General features: G+C 29.8%; 3 protein-coding genes across 12 annotated transcripts; all 3 read right to left on the bottom strand.

The window, feature by feature from the left end:
- Positions 1-1,327: 1,327 nt before the first annotated feature.
- On the bottom strand, positions 1,328-8,226 carry LOC111042608 (peptide transporter family 1-like). 2 transcript variants are annotated; one of them, XM_022327270.1, is made up of 15 exons: positions 7,832-8,215; positions 7,482-7,554; positions 7,263-7,404; positions 7,079-7,171; positions 5,822-6,096; positions 4,813-4,895; positions 4,551-4,718; positions 3,989-4,240; positions 3,661-3,921; positions 2,799-2,905; positions 2,595-2,723; positions 2,401-2,503; positions 2,166-2,294; positions 1,681-1,785; positions 1,328-1,594 (listed from the first exon to the last, which is right to left on the bottom strand). In XM_022327270.1, exons 1-15 carry the CDS (start codon positions 7,862-7,864, stop codon positions 1,442-1,444), a joined length of 2,106 nt encoding a protein of 701 aa, XP_022182962.1. In that variant the 5' UTR covers positions 7,865-8,215; the 3' UTR covers positions 1,328-1,441. The 2 variants fall into 2 exon arrangements, with proteins under 2 accessions (XP_022182962.1, XP_022182963.1); XM_022327271.1 differs by lacking the exons at positions 1,328-1,594; positions 1,681-1,785 and having other exon boundaries at positions 2,191-2,294; positions 2,389-2,503; positions 7,832-8,226.
- Positions 8,227-11,154: 2,928 nt separating this feature from the next.
- Positions 11,155-17,395, bottom strand: LOC111042609 (peptide transporter family 2-like). Of its 2 annotated transcripts, XM_022327272.1 has the most exons (16): positions 17,192-17,395; positions 17,037-17,075; positions 16,691-16,763; positions 16,488-16,629; positions 16,304-16,396; positions 15,040-15,314; positions 14,718-14,800; positions 14,456-14,623; positions 13,923-14,174; positions 13,593-13,853; positions 12,649-12,755; positions 12,445-12,573; positions 12,251-12,353; positions 12,016-12,144; positions 11,531-11,635; positions 11,155-11,440 (listed from the first exon to the last, which is right to left on the bottom strand). In XM_022327272.1, exons 2-16 carry the CDS (start codon positions 17,067-17,069, stop codon positions 11,288-11,290), a joined length of 2,106 nt encoding a protein of 701 aa, XP_022182964.1. In that variant the 5' UTR covers positions 17,070-17,075; positions 17,192-17,395; the 3' UTR covers positions 11,155-11,287. The 2 variants fall into 2 exon arrangements, with proteins under 2 accessions (XP_022182964.1, XP_022182965.1); XM_022327273.1 differs by lacking the exons at positions 11,155-11,440; positions 11,531-11,635 and having other exon boundaries at positions 12,041-12,144; positions 12,239-12,353.
- A 1,984-nt stretch (positions 17,396-19,379) lies between these two features.
- LOC111042618 lies at positions 19,380-22,364 on the bottom strand. 8 transcript variants are annotated; one of them, XM_022327298.1, is made up of 5 exons: positions 22,237-22,339; positions 21,983-22,161; positions 21,047-21,144; positions 20,852-20,977; positions 19,713-20,776 (listed from the first exon to the last, which is right to left on the bottom strand). In XM_022327298.1, the coding sequence occupies exons 4-5, from the start codon at positions 20,885-20,887 to the stop codon at positions 20,228-20,230; spliced, it is 585 nt and encodes a 194-aa protein (XP_022182990.1). In that variant the 5' UTR covers positions 20,888-20,977; positions 21,047-21,144; positions 21,983-22,161; positions 22,237-22,339; the 3' UTR covers positions 19,713-20,227. The 8 variants fall into 8 exon arrangements, with proteins under 8 accessions (XP_022182991.1, XP_022182987.1, XP_022182990.1 ...); XM_022327294.1 differs by having other exon boundaries at positions 19,717-20,776; positions 20,852-20,995; positions 22,265-22,364; XM_022327292.1 differs by having other exon boundaries at positions 19,717-20,776; positions 20,852-20,995; positions 22,237-22,338.
- Between the last annotated feature and the right edge of the window lie 402 nt (positions 22,365-22,766).

The following is a 22,766-nucleotide window of genomic DNA, read 5'->3' as shown; positions in this document are numbered from 1 at the left end:
AATTTGACTTTCCAGTAGATATATTTTTCTTTTTAAGGTCACTTAAAGGTAGACAAACATAATATGCCTAAAAAATCTTTTATTCCGTGAAAATTTTATACTGTAATTTTTTTTAGGGTTATAATACGATTTTGTGTGCTAACTGTGGTTTTTCCTTAGGGATTTTTCTGTGCTTTTCAGTGCGTTCGAAAACTAAACTGGGAATTTCAACCTCCAGGATGCATAAACTAGACTTACTTTCCTACCAGAAAGGACACTAAAGTTGAAAATTAAAGAAATACTTCGATTACTTACCTTGCACACAAACAAACACAGATAAAAAAAACACGTTACTGTAAAATCATCGTTATCATCTTTTTCTCGATGGATTTAACTGAATCAAAGTATACTAATATATTTACTAAAAATCTATGGATCTTAATATCTTATGTGCCTATATTATTATAAAGTTTTTTAGCTTGTTTATATTGAACAATAGCCCATAAATATACTAACAAATTGAATTTTAAATATAAAATATTGTGGCTTTGCGTGGCGCGTTGGCTTCTACCAGTCGTGGAATGGGACTGGGAGTAAGGGCCACAGCTATTAGCTCCGGGATGGGTGACTACCCGAGTTCATAGTAGTTAAAAGCCTTGTCACTCCTACACGTGTTTTCCACCTACCATAACAACCGTTACAATCTTAAACAAAAAAACCACCTACCATACTACTAATGATTAAAGAAAAGGTCATGGGAGGATCTATACCCGTCAGCCTCAAACCATTTGACCATCACTGATATTTGGTATGTATAAGTATTAAATTGGCATTTACATTACAGACATAATTTGTCGAAAATGCCAGTGTTTATTGTCTACATCTTAATGTTCTTGACTCATGTAGACTTGGCTTATTGCTTTACAACCTCGACCGTTCAAAGATTAACTTGACTTATAAATTATTTTAAATATTATCATAACTCAATCGGTATACCTTAGCCGATAATTTTAAATGGATGCCTAACAATTTACTCAACAGCTGTAATATACATTTTGTAATAATACAGAATTAATCAAAGAAAATAGTTGTAGTTAATCAAAATCAATAAACACCATAAATAATGTACTGAGAAAAAATAAAACACTCCAACAACTAACAAGTACGGCAGTACTATTGTAGTATATCTTATTACAAATGATTATTCAATTACATAAAATAATCAAATGTCTTAATAAAATAAATATCATAAACACTTTAATGTATCATACTTTTTTTTTGCTTGTTTGTATTGAATAACCATAAATATATTAAAAGATAAAATTTTAAATATAAAATACCAGGTGTATAGAATTTCAAAATACCGACATTTTATATTATTAGTATCGTAACATAATTAGAACTACAAAAAATAATTCTTCAAATCTGGTTTTGTCGCCAGTTTAGTCGAATAAAATCGCATTCAGTTGACAACAGTAGTTTCTTCCGTTTTGTTCTCGTTCGGTGTTATTGGATTAGTTATATTTGTATTTTTACTCCGATAAACCACACTGAAATAACCTAACAATAACGTGTCGGCAAGCATAAGACCAGAGTAAAGTAGAAATTCATTTGCCTAAATCATGAACAAATTATTTATAATATTAAATGAACTGTCAAGAATTAATTATTAAAACAAAATAATTAATATTTAATGTATACCTGATTTTTAAATGAAATTGTTGAAATTATAACGACCAACAAATTTCCAAGTGCCAGTGTCAAAAAATTAATAGCGGCTACTAACGACTTCATGCTTTTTGGGGCCTATATTGAAAAATTTCATATAACATTAAGACCATAGATCAGTTATAAACAAATTATGAGTTATGTATTTATTTAAATATTGAACAATTGAAACCTATAATTTAATATTTTTAAAAGCATTCGAGTGTGACATGATGTGATATTAAAATTGTGCACGTATATTTTAATATTTTTTGAAAAAAAGTGATATGTTAAGGCATGGCAGTTAAATCTATCAAAAATCTATTCATTTAAATTTTTATAAATAAATTTATTATTTAAATATATGAATCTTACAAAATTTAATATATTACTTACAAAAATAGGATTACTTGATTATAAATAAAAAAATGAATAAATGATCCATTTTAACTAATATCACTAATTAAAAATAAAAATACCTCAGTAAATGCGAATTTTATAACGGTGATCGCGAATATGACGTCGGCTATACTCATGCACAAATATTGAGGAAGCTGCCACAAAATGTGAATGTAGTTTCCTTCGTCTTTGGTAAATATTCGTACATCCTATAAATATTTTTTTTGTTATAGTTACAGGTTTTACTTCCTAAATTTACTTATAGTTTATAAGGTACTTATTATAATCCACAGATCTAATAACCTATAATGTTACCGTTTTATTGTCATTTCGTTGTAAAGTAAGTGTATAAAACGTCGCTGGTATTATATCCATAGTCGATGTGGGCAACATTTTTCCGTTGTAAAATACATTATATCTATTTTTGATATCATCATATACATATTAAGATTAAATTATTTGTAGATATCAAGAATAACTGTAGTGACATAAAAATATTGGATACTTACTTTCCGACTTTTATGGTATTAAAGTCCATTCCCCGAAACCGATCTATAGAGTACAAAGTAAATGAGGTGTGTTCTGCACTTTTCAATGTAATATCATCGTCGAAATCAAAAGTATTGTCGATCAAAATTCTAAGATAAATATTTTGTTTCTGTTTTTTTAATATTGAAGCTATAGTAGATTACAGTTAGTATTTAAATACTAACCTTAAATTTGGGTTCCCAAACTTTTCTTTGATTAAACTGTCATGAATACCAATACGATTCAATGCAATTTTGTTTGAATGTAATCGGGTCAAGTGATAAGAAATCTCCTAAAATGATTTAAAAAACCATCGATCATACAAATGTTTGATTTTAAAATTTTACAAAAGTCGATGATGAAAGAAAACAAGAAAATACGATGATGTTATTAATCTTAGTTTGTTTATACTTTTTTAATCATTATTTGATGTATAATTATGTTTTTAATATGCTTTAAAAAATAGTTTAAATTTACTTATATTACTTACAAATAGAAAGCATGTTATAAAGAAAGTAGTAGTAGTATTAAATATTAATATACTATAAAAACACTTAGAACTAAAGCTAAGCCAATGACTAGGTAATCTTGAACCCTTATTTAAAGAGAAAATAACATCTGGTTTCTTTACTGACAAAATTATAAACTTTGAATTTTTCAAATTATATGAACCACACAGTTTATAATGAATTATAGGAATTTTACTCTCAAAATATTATGAAATTTTATCATATTCATGTATCTTTAATTAATAATTTATATTTTACTAATTGTCCTACCCGGAATTTTCTTTAACTTTCATGGGTATTTGTAATAACTTTATAAGCTATAATTTTTTTATTTGGGTATTTATTTAAATGCTATGATTTGTTGAAAGCATTTACCCTACTTTCTCGAGTAATAAATGGCCAACATTTATAAATAAAGAAAAAAACGAAAATGAGAGAATTCTAAGTCAATATCTACATTAAAGTTTAAGCTCTGCGTAGATTCTCTGCTAGTCAGGACAGAGCTACATATGTATAAAGATAAAATCAAAATCTTTACTTTTCCTTCGATTATTGTTAATGTAGTATTCAACTCGTAGTTGTCTGACACAACATTGCACTTTGATTCGAAACCTAATGTGATCCTGATGACCTCTCCTGAGACATTCTGAGAAACAACCACATGACTGACGTTGAACATTTCTAGGGGGCCGATTTGGTGTTGTAATTGTAATGAATTCGATTTTAGGAACACATGGCAATCGAATCCATTATAGATGTTTAACCGACCTTGTCCAGCTGGAATTTCAGTTGTGTTTCCCTTAAAAAAAAAACTATCAGGAGTGAGCAAAAAAAAAAAATTGTAGGCATTCAAAAAATAGTCTTACAACTATTTTAAACTGTAGTAAAGCTGCGAACACAAATGCTATGACCGCAAGGACACCGCAAAAGGTTAGCTTTTGCAATGGTTTCCGGATTCCTATAGCTGCAAACATCGGACACAAAACGTCGTCAAATATCATTAGAATAATTACTCCAAATAATGGTATTAGCATCTGAATTTGATCGGGTTTGATTGTCCAGTCTAAGAAGTCCACGCGACCGTTCATCAGCATGGCTTGCAACGTCCACCTTGAACTCTATAGTAAAACGGATGTTATGTCATAGAGTTAAATTGATCCGTCTTATAGTTCCTTGAATAGGCGAAGATTAGATTGGTTAGATATTAATAGTTAATTAATTATTTAGTTATTTGATTTATAATATTAGATTAAAATATTTGAAAGATCGGTTTTTTTTTATTGGTTTCAAGGTTAGTGGATTGTACATGGATACAAAGTGGATGGAGAGGGATTGCTTTTCTGGACAGCTTACCATCCAGAAATCCTAACAGTTGACCACCTATGACGTGTAAATTCTTAATAGTTATCGATATATTAGTTAATGTACCGGTTGTTCATACAGTGACCAAAATACTGGATATGCCGTAAATACGCAGATCACGTCTAGAACAGACCTCGTGTCAGATATCTCTGATTCTGTGTACTTTCCTTTTGCGTTATCCAACCAGTGAGTTTTGCATGGAACGGTTGATGTTATCTTCGCTTGAAGTGCGCACTTAAAATCCAAAATATGATACAAGTGATTGATGTCGATACTTCCAAAACGGGTTTTGGTCTTTAAAAGCACCACACGATTAAACGACACTTACAAAAATACATCCAAACGTCCTGATTAAGACTTTATTTTCCGGTTTTTTTTTCACGTACATGTTTTTCCCAGCTATGAGTATCACTGCAGCATGTGAAACGGAATATTACAGTAACTCAGATTAATCCATGGATGTATTTTATGTGGAAATAGTGTGATCGAGAAAAATTTGTGATTGCATTGTGATTTTTAAAGTGGTAGGGGAGGAGGAAGTTATATTAAAGTCAGTGCTTGATTTGGAAAAAAACATAAAGGGGGATTCAACGGATGTTTGATGAACGAGCGTTCCACACAAAATTAACTGTCACATTACCGTGAGGGGAAAAGCCCCCCACACCCCCCTTCAGCCACACATAATCCCAAATAATCATTACATTTATTATACGAAAATATTTTAAAAGAAAAAACATTTATTTATTAATTAATATTTTTTAGACATTAAATATTAAATTATTAACTAGTTATTCTACAAAATATACATAGTATTAATAATAAATTATATGATAATTTTAGATTAGACGAGTCATTACATCATCCAGTGGCATTATAATTTATATTGCGATTTATATAGATTTAATTCATAAAATGTATCTGTGGCATAATTACAGATTTATGCTCATATTTATGTGGGCATAATACAATTTCTTACCTAGCAATTTAAAAATCAATTTTTTTTTGATAGTCGATTCAAATGTACAAATATTATGGCTGATATATAGGTATATTTTGCACCAGAAAAACTGAGGATTTACAAATTCACTATAGTAAATGTTAAGTAAACAGCGTTTCATTTCAAATAAATAGAAGTTGTACGCTAAAGAAAAATTAAAAAAGATAGGGGACTTTGTCCCCCCATGCCCCCCCCCCAAAATCAAGCACTGATTAAAGTAGATATTTTTTATCTATTCTTGAACCATACAGTAAGAACAAATACCTAAATTAAGGATACATTTTGGGTTTTATTATTACCCCTCTGGATGATAACTTTTATAAATATCCACAATAAATACCTATGGCTATAAACATCATAATGGTGGGTACACCGAAAGCCAACGGAAAACACGAGTCTCTGCCAAAACAATGTATGCTGTGTCGCAATTCGGGCATCAAAAACGTTGAAAATAACGATCCAATGTATACGGCCAACGCGAACTTGGTGGTGAAGTATTGTAAATATTTTTCTTGTTGAGGCAATTGAAATTGATCTCCACCAAGCGCAAAATTGCACGGTTTTACACCACCTGTACCAATGGATATTAAAAATAACCCGAGGAAAGCAAAGATTCTAAAAACAAAAAATAAACATACATGTTTGTATGCAAATATGAGATGGTAAATAATTTATCTTATAGGAATTGGACAAACGTCAGTCTTACTCAAAGTTTTTAGTTATTTTTTGATGTAACGTAATATGACTTAAAATTAAAAGTAAATTATATTACTACTCTCTGTTCAGTAGCAAGTGACATTATAGTGAATCTTAATTATTGTAGCACATTAAATAATTTCAAATTTCATTATCACACTAAAATAAACATAGAAATCATTCCTTAACCTTTATTAGACCTTTAACTAGTTCTACATTTGCGTTTTGGTTCTAAAATTATATTTCCATACACATTTCTGTGAAAAATAAAACTTTTTTTGACAATATTTTAAAATAAATCAATGGCAAAGGTAAAGCAGTACACTTGATTTAAATTTAGGATTGGAATTAGGTTTATATTAAAAAAAAATCAGGTTTGACTCGTCTTATTAAACAACTGGTACTTTATGCGATATTATTAAATTTTCAAGTAGGCATAAGCATATTTTAAACTTGAACGGATATTAATCAACTGGCGGTTGCTGAAATGAATAAGAACAGTTGGTGAATAAATGTAGAATTGTATTATTAAAGAGTGTTGAAGGCTAGTTTTAGTGGTGTGGTTTTACTCGGTTCGTAACGTAAGGGTGGTCGGGTATTTGCAAATAAGTACGAATACTTTACTTTATTAGATATGGGCTGAGTATTGTTGACTAGGTCAACGCGAAGTTAAGTTGATGTACCTAGGTACGTAGAATATTCGGTGTCCAGTCAAGTTGTATAAATTTAATTAAAATCACCGAAGGATATGTGGTGTACATTTTGTTGGAAACTTTTTAAGAAACAAATATATGCTGGAACCCACCAATACAAACGAACTCTATATAAAAAATGTTTGTGTTTTTGAAACTTATCAAAGCATTTACATATATGATAAACTAAAAAATAGTTGTTGACTAACTTTTGAACGTCCAGGCTGAACATATTTGCGATAGATGCGCCGGTGAGCACGATGCATCCCAGTACGTAGATTGCTGACAAATATACAATTGTTCTAAAAAATTATATCATGAAAACCATAACTTTAAAACATCAGATAGTCATATTATTTATGAAGAACATGAAACCAAATGTACACAGCGTACTTAAATTTTCCCCAATAAGAGTCTCCCAATATCGCGGACGGCATTGGCACGAAGTACGATAGAAATATGAAACTGTGATATATTATCGTCGACTGGTCTCCGTTAAACTTCAATATTCTTGTCAGGTACAAAATCAAAACGGCTGAACAGATTATTAATCAATTATTACAATTATAAAACTACATCCTTAAATTTTGTTAGTCAACTTTACTGACTCACTTTTCAATCCAAAAAATGTAAATCGTTCACAAAATTCATTGATCACGATAAACCATGTAGACTTGGGGTATTTCTAAAAACAAATGAATTTTTTTTTTGAATACGTAGAATAATCAACATAAAATGTTTGTATTTATGACAACAACATTTTACTCAAAATTGGTCAGAAAAACAAAGAACTTGTATCCAGCCCAAAAACATAATATTTATGTAAAAAAAAAAAACGAACGTGATAAAATGACAGGTTGTAAACGGATTTAAACAAAAAATAACAAGTGTTCATAGTGTGGCCCATAAAATTGAAAAATACTCGTGTTTTTTAAATACTTTGTAAGTATATATATATTTACCAATTTTCCCTTTTGATCAGACATCAAATCCATGTTGTACTGCAAAAGAAATGAATTTGCTGATCACAAGACAATAAATATATTATAATGCCAAACAGAAATTTTTGAATTTTGAACACTCGATGGGTGTGTATAATTAACGTTCCTGAACTTAGTAGTTTTTACAATCACGTATTCACTTTGACGAAATTTTAAAGTTTAATTAAAGCTGAATGAAACTTGTGTTACGATTTTTAAAGTGAAAAATTGAAGAGTTTAAAAACCGTACCAAGTAAAAATGTACATCTCACATACAGTTTTATCGAGTCGAGTACATTGAGAGTATAACCATAATTGAACCTTAATATGTTATATGAGATGTATGTTGAATGCTATATCATTTTTTTACTACCACACTATTATAATTAATCCAGTACTCGAAATAATCTTTTTTTATCACCCAGTTTACGAATTATGGTTAAAATAACATGAACTAAAAAAACCAATAAATAAAGTATTCAATCATGGAAAATGCTCTGTTTTAAAAATAATTATTATTATGTTAGTTGAGTTTGATTGTTAAATGCTTATTATTTTATTATTGTTTATGAACGACTTCTCCCAAAAATGTATAAAATATTATCAATAATTTATAGAGATACAGTGCGAAGTGAATGAGGTGTGTCTTGCACTGGTCAATGTAATATATTCGTCAAAATTAAAAGTATTGCCAACCAAAATTCTTAAATAAATATTTTGTTTCTGTTTTTTTTATATTGAAACTATTGTAGACTACAGGCAGTATTTAAATACAATCTTAAATTTGGGTTCCGAAACTTTTCTTTGATTAAACTGTCATGAATATCAACACGATTTAATGCAATTGTGTTTTAATTTAGTCTGGTCATGTGATAAGAAATCTTCTAAAGGGATTTAAAAATCATACAATTATACAAATCGTTAGATTTCGAAATTTTAATGCTGTCCATCGGTGGCACTTGATCTAAACAAGCAGCTACTAAACTCGGTGGAAACAGACTCGGGAACGGCACAACTCAAGCAAGTGGCCGGGGGAGGATACGAGGGGGACGGCGATGTGGCGGCGACGTTCAATCGTATGATCGGCCGAACGTAGTGCGCCAGTACGTGACGTTCCTCCTTCCTGGTCCCATGGGGTCTCAGGTGGCTTGGTTGTACGTTCTTCGTCGTTGACACGTCTCTGACATGACGCCTTCGATTAAAGTCTCTTAGGTTGTAATTTTTAAAAAGATCTTGACTGCATTAACAAGTTTAATAAGTTAAGTTTAAAATTATGTAATATCATGATTTCCAAAGCTCGTGGTGCTTGTGCAGTAATCTGTGTTGCGAACACTACGTGACGCAGGCCAACATAGGCACAGCACTGCTCTGCTCTGCCCCGCCCTGTCTCCCAATATGCGCTAGCAAGTTCTAACTAATAGATTTCAGAAAACTACGGTGCGCTGCGCTCCTGCAGTCCTGCGTCTCAATGTGCGCCCGGCCTTTACTCGGTTGCTCGTCACTCGGCAAAGATCTCTGTGTGTGTCGAGCGGTTGCGACTGACTTGGTTGTGGTTACCACTAAAAACGTGACACTTCGTCGGGTGATCATTCGTCGGCCGTCGTATGACTGGGTCTTGGACACCCGTTGGTGTGCGACTCCACTTGGTCTGCGATGGTTGTATGACGTCGGTGGTTACTTCAGCTGGACGGTTCATTCTGGGCACGAATCGCGGCTCCGGATTGGTCAGTTGACTTTCTGCAGTTCTGCTGTTTCGATGCTTCTCGTTCGGGCAATGGTGGCGTTCAGGATGTTTGTATGCTCAAGATCGGGTTGGTGTCTTTGGTTCTTCGGATTTCCAAATCTTTGGTTTCTCGAAGAGATACTGATGGTTTGAATATTACTTGAAGACTGATGATGAAGAATTATTTTATATATGTCCCGTACCGCTTAGTAAACCGTGTGTTATCGACGTGTGTCATTATGTTTACTTTCGGCACGGTACACGATGTTGCTTGCTGAGTTTTGGGGTTCTGAGTATGGCACCCTCTTTGGACTCGCTGCGGTCTTCGCTATGTATAGCACCGGTTGTTAGAGCCTTAGAGGTGTGGGACAACTTGGGCGCTTTGTCATACGAGCGTAAAGTTTTCATAGCGGTTAGTGTTACCATCCTGTGATTTTGATCGGCGGTCCTGAAACGTACCGTTACAAGAGTTACACCAAAAACCAGAATTAATTTTGTCAAAAAAAAAAAAATTGTGTACAATTTCTCGGTTTTCCTTATTTTTTTTTTTGTTTTGTTTTCCCTGTGCTTTTAAAAACTAATGAGAATTTTAAATTTTGACCTCCCGAATGCACCACCTAGATTCATTTTGAAAATCGAAGCATTACTTCGATTACTAATCATGTACACACACGAAAAAAAAACACATATCATTGTAAAATCCGCTTAGAATCTAAAATGTATAAATGTTTTATATTATAAAACTCGTATAATTGATGCGGTTTTACATTGTTAAAATTTATATAATATTTGATTGTATTATAAAAGGCTATTCTTCACAACACACAAAATATCATTAATCATTTATAATGTATAATTTGCATATATAGCAAGCAATCAGTAGGTATCAAAGGAAATATTTTTTTGAATAAGTTTTAAAGTTTCGTCGTCAAATTATTTTTTTCATAATTATTTATAATTTATATGAATAATTTAAACCCTTTGACGCCTGCAGGTGTGTATTAAGTCATGTTATAACTTTTAATCAGCTATGTTTTCTAATTAAATAACATTCGAAAACACAATTTAAGTAATAAGTATACGACTAGATGTATCAAAATACTTTAAAAAGTTATACTGTCATTATATGTATACTTAATTAATAAATTATTTTAAATAATATCATAACTCAATCAGCATATTTTAACCAATAATTTTAAATGGATTCCCAAAAATGTACTCGATGGCTCTAATATACATTTTGTAATAATACAGAATTAATCAAAGAAAGCAGTTGCAGCAAATCAAAAACAATAAATAAAAAATAAATACCTTAAATACCATAAATAATATACTGAGAAAAAATAAAACATTCCAACAAGCAAGTATGAAAATACTAACTATCGTAATACAAATGATTATTGAATTGAATAAAATAATCAAAATAAATATCATAAACAATTAAATGCATCATACTTTTTTTTGCTATGTTCTTTGTATTGGAAAATAAAAATAAAAATTTAAAAATAAAATTTTAAATAAAAACATCTAAGTTTGTATAATATCATGAATATAATATTTCAATATACATTACGTATCATTTTTTTTTTTTTTTATTAAATTAAGTCCGCGGCAGCTGAGGAATAATATGTATTATTATTATAACATAATTAGAACTACAAAGAATAGTTCTTCAAGTCTGGTCTTGTCGCCATTTTAGTCGAACAAAACCGTATTCAGTTGACAACAGTAGTTTCTTCCGTTTTGTTCTCGTTCGGTGTTATTGGATTAGTTATATATGTATTTTTACTCCGATAAACCACACTGAAATAACCTAACAATAACGTGTCGGCAAGCATAAGACCAGAGTAAAGTAGAAATTCATTTGCCTAAATCATGAACAAATTATACATATATAATATTAAATGAACTGTCAAGAATTAATTATTAAAACAAAATAATTAATATTTAATGTATACCTGATTTTTAAATGAAATTGTTGAAATTATAACGACCAACAAATTTCCAAGTGCCAGTGTCAAAAAATTAATAGCGGCTACTAACGACTTCATGCTTTTTGGGGCCTATATTGAAAAATTTCATATAACATTAAGACCATAGATCAGTTATAAACAAATTATGAGTTATGTATTTATTTAAATATTGAACAATTGAAACCTATAATTTAATATTTTTAAAAGCATTCGAGTGTGACATGATGTGATATTAAAATTGTGCACGTATATTTTAATATTTTTTGAAAAAAAGTGATATGTTAAGGCATGGCAGTTAAATCTATCAAAAATCTATTCATTTAAATTTTTATAAATAAATTTATTATTTAAATATATGAATCTTACAAAATTTAATATATTACTTACAAAAATAGGATTACTTGATTATAAATAAAAAAATGAATAAATGATCCATTTTAACTAATATCACTAATTAAAAATAAAAATACCTCAGTAAATGCGAATTTTATAACGGTGATCGCGAATATGACGTCGGCTATACTCATGCACAAATATTGAGGAAGCTGCCACAAAATGTGAATGTAGTTTCCTTCGTCTTTGGTAAATATTCGTACATCCTATAAATATTTTTTTTGTTATAGTTACAGGTTTTACTTCCTAAATTTACTTATAGTTTATAAGGTACTTATTATAATCCACAGATCTAATAACCTATAATGTTACCGTTTTATTGTCATTTCGTTGTAAAGTAAGTGTATAAAACGTCGCTGGTATTATATCCATAGTCGATGTGGGCAACATTTTTCCGTTGTAAAATACATTATATCTATTTTTGATATCATCATATACATATTAAGATTAAATTATTTGTAGATATCAAGAATAACTGTAGTGACATAAAAATATTGGATACTTACTTTCCGACTTTTATGGTATTAAAGTCCATTCCCCGAAACCGATCTAGAGAGTACAAAGTAAATGAGGTGTGTTCTGCACTGTTCAATGTAATATCATCGTCGAAATCAAAAGTATTGTCGATCAAAATTCTAAGATAAATATTTTGTTTCTGTTTTTTTAATATTGAAGCTATAGTAGATTACAGAGAGTATTTAAATACTAACCTTAAATTTGGGTTCCCAAACTTTTCTTTGATTAAACTGTCATGAATACCAATACGATTCAATGCAATTTTGTTTGAATGTAATCGGGTCAAGTGATAAGAAATCTCCTAAAATGATTTAAAAAACCATCGATCATACAAATGTTTGATTTTAAAATGTTACAAAAGTCGATGATGAAAGAAAACAAGAAAATACGATGATGTTATTAATCTTAGTTTGTTTATACTTTTTTAATCATTATTTGATGTATAATTATGTGTTTAATATGCTTTAAAAAATAGTTTAAATTCACTTATATTACTAACAAATAGAAAGCATGTTATAAAGAAAGTAGTAGTAGTATTAAATATTAATATACTATAAAAACACTTAGAACTAAAGCTAAGCCAATGACTAGGTAATCTTGAACCCTTATTTAAAGAGAAAATAACATCTGGTTTCTTTACTGACAAAATTATAAACTTTGAATTTTTCAAATTATATGAACCACACAGTTTATAATGAATTATAGGAATTTTACTCTCAAAATATTATGAAATTTTATCATATTCATGTATCTTTAATTAATAATTTATATTTTACTAATTGTCCTACCCGGAATTTTCTTTAACTTTCATGGGTATTTGTAATAACTTTATAAGCTATAATTTTTTTATTTGGGTAGGTATTTAAATGCTATGATTTGTTGAAAGCATTTACCCTACTTTCTCGAGTAATAAATGGCCAACATTTATAAATAAAAAAAAAACGAAAATGCTCACTGTCAATTTCAAAATCAATGCAAATTTTGCAAAATCATTTTTTAGTTATAACTTACATTAAGAAACGAATAGGTACTGTCGAGATTCTAAGTCAATATCTACATTTATGTTTAAGATCTACGTAGATTCTCTGTCAGTCTGGACAAAGCCACTTTAGTATAAAGATAGAGTCGAAATCTTTACTTTTCCTTCGATTATGGTTAAAGAAGTATTCAACTCGTAGTTGTCTGACACAACATTGCACTTTGATTCGAAACCTAATGTGATCCCGATGACCTCTCCTGAGACATTCTGAGAAACAACCACATGACTGACGTTGAACATTTCTAGGGGGCCGATTTGGTGTTGTAATTGTAATGAATTCGATTTTAGGAACACATTGCAATCGAATCCATTATAGATGTTTAACCGACCTTGTCCAGCTGGAATTTCAGTTGTGTTTCCCTTAAAAAAAAAAAACTATCAGGAGTGAGCAAAAAAAAAAAATTGTAGGCATTCAAAAAATAGTCTTACAACTATTTTAAACTGTAGTAAAGCTGCGAACACAAATGCTATGACCGCAAGGACACCGCATAAGGTTAGCTTTTGCAATGGTTTCCTGATTCCTATAGCTGCAAACATCGGACACAAAACGTCGTCAAATATCATTAGAATAATTACTCCAAATAATGGTATTAGCATCTGAATTTGATCGGGTTTGATTGTCCAGTCTAAGAAGTCCACGCGACCGTTCATCAGCATGGCTTGCAACGTCCACCTTGAACTCTATAGTAAAACGGATGTTATGTCATAGAGTTAAATTGATCCGTCTTATAGTTCCTTGAATAGGCGAAGATTAGATTGGTTAGATATTAATAATTAATTAATTATTTAGTTATTTGATTTATATTATTAGATTAGGTACTATTATTAAATTATGCATTGATTCAATTCCAATTAATTTGGGAATTGCTTTTCTGTGTTTCTCACAATCCAGAAACCCTAACTGATGCTCACCTGTGACTTTTACATTGTTAACAATATTATCGATGGAGCAGTTACTGTACCGGTTGTTCATACAGCGACCAAAATACTGGATATGCCATGAATACGCAGATCACTTTCAGGACCGACTTTGTATCCGATATCTCTGATTCTGTGTACTTTCCTTTTGCGTTATCCAACCAGTGAGTTTTGCATGGTACGGTTGATGTTATCTTCGCTTGAAGTGCGCACTTAAAATCCAAAATATGATACAAGTGATTGATGTCGATACTTCCAAAACGGGTTTTGGTCTTTAAAAGCACCACACGATTAAACGTCACTTACAAAAATACATCCAAACGTCCTGATTAAGACTTTATTTTCCGGTTTTTTCTTCACGTACATGTTTTTTCCAGCTATGATTATCACTGCAGCATGTAAAACGGAATATGACAGTAAGTTATATTAAACCATGGATGTATTTTATGTGGAAGTAGTGTGATCGAGAAAAACTTGTGATTGGATTGTGATTTTTAAAATAGTACTGGTGGATGAAGTTGTATTAAAGTAGTTTTTGTTTATCTACTCTTGTACCACACAGTAAGAAAAAATACCTAGGTCAGGTTAGGCGAAGATGATAATTATTATAAATATCCACAATATATACCTATGGCAATAAACATCATAATGGCAGGTACACCGAAAGCCAACGGAAAACACGAGTCTCTGCCAAAACAATGTATGCTGTGTCGCAATTCGGGCATCAAAAATGTCGAAAATAACGATCCAATGTATACGGCCAACGCGAACTTGGTGGTGAAGTATTGTAAATATTTTTCTTGTTGAGGCAATTGAAATTGATCTCCACCAAACGCAAAATTGCAAGTTTTTACACCACCCGTACCCATGGATATTAAAAATAACCCAAAGAAAGCAAAGATTCTAAAAAAAAAAATAAATAAACTTACAAATATGTAATTTTAAAGAATTTATCTCGCTGCTATAGGAATACGGCAAACGTACTCAAAGTTTCAGCCATTTTTTTACGTAACGACTTCAAACAAAGAGTAAATAATAATACTATTCTCTGTTGAACTGCAAGCGACTGTATAGTGAATCTTAATAACCGTAGCACATTACGTAATTACAAATTTCATTATCACACTTAAATAAGCATATAGAAATAAATATGATTGTCCTGATGAGATCCATTAATAGTTATTCTTTAACCTTTATCACACGTTTAAATTGTTTTACATCTGCGTTTTTGTATTAAAATTAGATTTCCAACAACATCATATTTTACAACTTAGTTACAAACGAATTTTTTTTTGATACAATTTTAAAATAAAACAGTGACATAGGTAAACCAGAACACTTGACTTAAATTTATGATTTAAACTAAATTTAAATTGAGGTTTGACTCGTTTCAGCTAAAATCGGGTACTTAATGTGATATTGTTACATTTTTAACTATGCATAAGCACAGTTTAACTTTAACAGAAATTCAACTAGTAGTTGCTTAAAAGAAAAAGAATAGTTGGAGAATAAATGTGAAATTGTATTGTTAAAGAGTGCTGAAGTCTAGTTTTAGTTTTGTAGTTTTACTTTTTGAGTTACGTAGGGATGGCGAGGCAGTTGCAAATAAGTACGAATATTTTACTTTATTAGTCATGGGCTGAGTATTGTGGATGAGGTCGACGCGAAGTTAAATTGATGTATCTATGCATGTATTATTCGCGGTGTCCTATCTGGTTGACAAAGTTTAATTGAAATCACCGAAGGAAATGTGGTGTGCATTATGTTGGCAACTTTTTGAGGAACAAATATATGTTTATATAAATTATGTTAAACGAATTCGACATAAAAAGTGACTGGGTTTTCGAAATTAATTATACTTATAATATACTGTAAAATAATTGTTGACTAACTTTTGAACGTCTAGGCTGAACATATTTGCGATAGATGCGCCGGTGAGCACGATGCATCCCAGTACGTAGATAGCTGACAAATATACAATTGTTCTAAAAAATTATATCATGAAAATCATAACTTAAAAACATTAGATAGTCATATTATTTATGAAGAACATGAAACCAAATTTACACAGCGTACTTAAATTTTCCCCAATAAGAGTCTCCTAATATCGCGCATGGCAATGGTACGAAGTACGATAGAAATATGAAACTGTGATATATTATCGTCGACTGGTCTCCGTCAAGCTTCAATATTTTTGTCAGGTACAAAATCAAAACGGCTGAACAGATTTTTAATCAATTATTACAATTATAAAATTACATCAAACTTCATTCACTCACTTTTCAATCCAAAAAATGTAAACCGTTCACAAAATTCATTGATCACTAAAAACCATGTAGACTTGGGGTATTTCTAAAAATAAATTTTTGTTTTGAAAACGTAGAATAAACAACATAAAATGTTTGTATTTATGACAACAAAATCTTACTCAAAATTGGTCAGAAAAACAAATAACTTGTATCCAGCCCAAAAACATATTTATTTAAAAAAAAATTGAACTTGATAAAATGACAGGTTGTAAATGGATTTAAACAAAAAATAAAGTGTTCATAGTGTGGCCCATAAAATTGAAAAATACTCGTGTTTTTTAAATACTTTGTAAGTATATATATTATATATATTTACCGATTTTTCCTTTTGATCAGACATCAAATCCATGTTGTACTGCAAAAGAAATGAATTTGCTGATCACAAGACAATAAATATATTATAATGCCAAACAGAAATTTTTGAATTTTGAACACTCAATGGGTGTGGATAATTAAAGTTCCTGAACTTACCTAGTAGTTTTTACAATCACGTATTCACTCTGACGAAATGTCAAAGTTTAATTAAAGCTGAATGATACTTGTGTTACGATTTTTTAGGTGAAAAATTGAAGAGTTTAAAAACCGTACCAAGTAAAAATGTACATCTCACATACAGTTTTATCGAGCCGAATACATTGAGAGTATAACTATAATTTAACCTTAATATGTTGTATGTAGTACATCTTTTAATGTTATATAATTTTTTTACTACCAAATTACAATAATTAATCTGGTACTCGAAATAATCTTCTTTTATTACCCAGTCTACGAATTATGTATCTAGGTTAAAATATCATGAAATAAAATGTCCAACAAATAAAGTATTCAATCATGGAAAATATTCTCATTTAAAAATTAAAATAACTATAATTTTATTATAATTATTTTAGTTTGATTGTTAAATGTTTATTATTTTATTAATGTTTTATGAACGACTAAACCCTAAAATGCATACAATATTATTAATAAATTATAGTGTTTAATTGCCACTTGGCAATCATTAATATATTTTTGTATAATTATTTTGAAATTGAATAGGTAAATAATTTTCTATAAATATTTATAATTTAGCATTGTAATGTAAAGCTTTTGACACCTGATAGTACGTATACTCGCCTTAACTTTTAGTCAGTTATGTTTGAAGATCGATAACATTCAAAAACACCATATTATTCGTTACGACTAGACAAATTCAATGACGAAAATTGTAATACCTTTCATTATTACACTTTGTTTTTTTTAACTTATAGTCAATAATAATGTTTGTAATGTTAATAATAAAATATTGAGATATTTGCGGCATATAGGTGGGCATGGCATACCACAATAATTGAATGTAAACTTCGAAGGGTTAATAGTATTCTTCTTTTTTTTAAACAGGTTATTTTAATTTATTTTTCAACCCGTATTAGATACTCTGTGTGTTTGTTTTTTGAACCTTTGGATATTTTTGTAGTGTTGGTTATTTTTAGTAACCTATTATTGTGTAACCTAGGTATCTACTTTCTATAATATATTTATAATATAATATAGAAACTCATGTGTATATTTTCATAAGGTTTCCTAGCGAATATAATAATATACGAAACACTCAAATTAAACTATATTCACTTAATCTAATGAGCACAATGTATAGAAATATTAGTGTAGACATTTATTTTCCATTTATTCTTGAATCAAACGGTAAAATAAATACTGAAATTGTGTGTGAATGGGTAATGGGTTGTAGCCTGTTGGTAAATAGTTTTACATCAATGTGAAATAAAAACAGTTGTCGCTAGGCTCATAATCTAAAAAATAAACCTTAGTGAATTCAAATTTGTGACCACGAATATAATATATTACTCATACAAAGACAACACTAAATATTGTGGTGGATGTCAATATATCATCATCATATTGTGTGATTCTAGTTTCCTTTGTCATTTGTAAATAATCTTAAACTATTCACAAATGTATTTTTTCATACAAATTGTTTGTAGCTCACTAGGTACTAGATATTAATTACAATTCTCAGTTTAATTATCTTCTCTAATATTTAACCGTTGTATCACCATTTCGTTGTAATATAAGTGTATAAAATTAAGTAAGTATGTTTATTGTTAGAATGGTCAATATTTTTCTGTTTTAGAACATATTATATTTATTTTAGGTTTCTACATGTCCATTAAAATCAAATTATTTGTCAATATAATTATTATAATATTATAAAAGTATTGAGTACTCTACTCTCTACTTTTATGGTATTAAAAATTCCTCTATTAAAACTGGAGTAAAATCAATTGAATGTATTATGTAATATTTATACCTAGAAGTACCATGAAACAATATCAATATTTGCTTTGTAATATGTATATGAACGTTTATGTAAACGATTTAGGCAAAAATTGTTGAATCAGTTTTGTAAAAAGTAGCAGCTATTGGTAATAATTTAAGAATTAAATTATATTTTATTCGTATAGGTAGGTATAGCTGCAGTATACTGTAGATTTTGTTAGAACATGTTATAAATGTATTTGTGTTATTTTTGTCTAAGTATGTTGTTATTTTGACTTTATTGGAATAAATCATAATTTTCACATAATGGTAAAGAATTTTACAACTCTACTTTCGATCCGTTGATGACGAAATATTCCATACACAATATCTATTCAACATATTATAGTGTTTTAAAATCTTGTATTGTTCTATATTTGTCCTTATGTCTAATTTTAATAAGAACTTAAATCTTAAATAGTGTGTCTACTTTAAAACCATTACAAAAAAATTGTTTATAAATAGTTCTTAAAATATTTAATTGTATACAATATAAAATATAAATATATATATTTTTTTAATAAGCAATTATATTATATTTTAAGTTTCGACAGGGAGTTATTCTATGCAAACATATATACATACATTAACTTAGGTATAAGAAAAATTTATAAGGTTTAACTAAAAAAAAATTATGTATTTAATATTGGTTTCCATTTATCTGAAACAGAAAAAAACATGATTATACAAAGGTACAAAGTTGTTACATGTATGTAGTAAATTTACAATATATATAATAGTCCAAACACACTATCCTAGCAATGAGTTTTCTATTTACAATATAAAAATGTTTTTTATTATGTTATATATTATTATTTAGGTTAATTATTGGTATACAAACAAGAATAATTCAACATTTTCTATTTTTGAGGTACTGATATAAAAACACAGTTGAACACGGATAAATCGATGTTATCGATTTTAGGGGTTGGACATATAAATAATGTGAAATCAGGTGTTTCGATTAGGGCCCATTTTTAAAAATCGAACATTTTAATTAAATAGATCACACACCCTGAGTCCCTGACCCAAGACTCGACGCCGCTAACAATTGTGACGTCACTACCCGTTCGGTGAATCAGTTCAAGGCGTTAATGAACAGTGCCCGCTATGTAACTGTACTTTTTAAACATTTAAACAGCTACATAAAAATACGAGTTGTGAATAATAACAAAAAAAAAATGTTTAATTTTAAATTTTTTTTAAGAACGTTTCATTAAATGTATTATAATTCTCCTCCCCTCGCCCTTCAAAAACATCCATATGTGTATTCAATTCGTCGTCATACCCGTCATTCCACCAGACTAGCTCATCTGGCTGGTTATCTTCCGAATGTGGCGCTATATTTAGAATGTCACCGATAATTAGAATATTATGTTCAGAGATTGGCGTGTATTGTGCTCGGTCATAGAGTACATCTGGTGGTGAAGTCGCACGAGATATGTCATGGATCTGCTGCCGATATTTATCCCGATTCCGTGGTGGAGCTATCATACTTGACGAAATTAGTGATGACGATCTCCATTTATCGCCCCATTCCCCCATATCCGGAAATAAATCAACTCTTACCCTAAGTGGACTCCTCGGTGCTTTAGGTAGGGGTGTTGGTGGGAAAATTTCTGGTGAATTGGCGTGGATTGGGTCCGTAGCACGACGAATTGGTGTAGAATACACCTTATGCCAATTAACAGGAGTGAGCTGTATGGTATTGGTTCTACAGTCGGTATCTTCGGCTAGAGTCTAAATAATAATTTTATTTTAATTTATATTTCCTAGGTATATTATGTAGGTGTTCTATTAAGTTTCTAAACTAACCATGGCGCTGGAAACGGGTTCGTTTTCTTGAGGCATTCTAAATTGGTGGGCGTTTGGACGTTCTTCAGCAGGAATATTCTCGAGTATACGGAAAAATTCTTTACCACCATACTCGGGCGTAATAGGCTTAGAATAATTGCTCATCTAAAATCGGTTTATGTTCAATTTTTAAATAGAATAAAGCAATATACATACATTTGTAGCGAAGATGATGATTTTCTTCAACGGGTGATTGTAAATATATATATGTCCAAGGTGTTATCGAAGACGTATCCGATGACTGTATAGGTTCGCTGCAAAGTGTGAATTGGGGATTCTGTGATTAATATATATGTAAATATACATACCCAACGTGTTATACTATAATTATAAACATATATCAACAAGTTATCGAATGCATAAATGTATCCGAATATCCGATGACCGTGTAGGTTAGCGGCAAAGTGTGTATCGAGATGTTGTGGTTGGGCGCATGCGTGCGTGTGAGTTGCGCATGAATAAAATATATATTGCTTACGTAGCTGATAAGTCGAAGCCAGTAGTATAATTAGAGCAGGTGGTTGGGGAAGAGAGCGACTAGCAGTCGAGCAGTTGAGTAGGAGGAAGTGAGGTGTGAGCAATTGAGCAGAAGTTGTTTTTTGAATAGGTTATAATATTATATACTTCTCATTTTAAATTTAATGGTCGATTGTAAATTCTACCGATTATACCTTTTTTGTATGTACCTACATTTTACTGGTACGATTTCTTTAACAGTACAAGAAAATTAAATTTCGCTGGTACTAACTTTTGACCGGTTAAATAAACTATGAAGGTACCACCTAAGTTGTTAAATTTATATTTTGTAGAATTGGATTTGTTTCTTTATATTATAGTATCAGTGCAATTTAATATTTAAATACTATTAATCTGTCTCTAAAATCGACGTCCTGGAATCGGTGAAATTTACATGTGCCTAAACTATTCCTATATTTTTTAAAAAATATAAGACTATAAGAGTAAATCAAACAAAGGAAAAATATGTAAATTGATTGAAACGAAAACGAAAACTGTTAATTAGAACAATATAATAATTGAAAAATGCTTACGGTTTTTAAAATTAAATGTAGGTTTTTATATTAAACAACTTACCGATTTTTCCTTTTCTTCAGATATCAACTCCATATTGAGTTAAAAGAAAACAAACAAATTTTCCGATCACAATACTTAATAAATATTTTATACTGCCGAACCGAAAAATTCAGCTTTTAGCATTGTATGGATGTGTAAAATTAAAGTTCTTGAAGTATAGAGCTTCTACTATGTATTTACTGTGAAAAAATTTCAGAATGTAATGAAAACATTTGTTTTATAATTTTTATAGTGGAAAATTGAAAACTACGTACTAAGTCATAATACATATCTTACACAAACCTTCATCGAGTCGAATACATTGAGTGTATGAAACTATGAACCATAATATTTAATAATACGTGAAATGCGAGTTTTAATGTTATGTTTTTTCTTACCAAATTATTATAGTCACTAATCTGGTACTCAGAATAATCTTTTTTTTTACAAACAAGTTTACGTATAACGAATCTAGGTCAAAATATCTTTAAAAAAATATCCAATTAAAGAAAAATACAGATAATGCTGTGTAAAAAAAATTATTGTTCCCAATTATATTATTTGAGTTTGATTGTTAAATGTTTATCATATATTATTCCCTATATTACTTAAATTATTATTAATAATTTATTATATGAATTTGGAACTTGGCAATCATTGGCAAAAGCATTTTTTTAAAAAATATATTTTAAAATTGAACTATTAAACTAATTGTTCATAATTATTTAAAATGCATAAGAGTAATTTAAACCTTTTGATGCCTGCAAGCACGTATACGCTTCGTAAATTTTTATCAGCTATTTTT

This window comes from Myzus persicae, unplaced genomic scaffold (genome assembly GCF_001856785.1).
Source record: "Myzus persicae strain clone G006 unplaced genomic scaffold, MPER_G0061.0, whole genome shotgun sequence".
Classification (NCBI taxonomy): Eukaryota; Metazoa; Arthropoda; class Insecta; order Hemiptera; family Aphididae; genus Myzus; species Myzus persicae.
The sequence above is the reverse complement of the archived record's forward strand: the minus strand, read 5'-3'. Positions and strand labels throughout refer to the sequence as shown.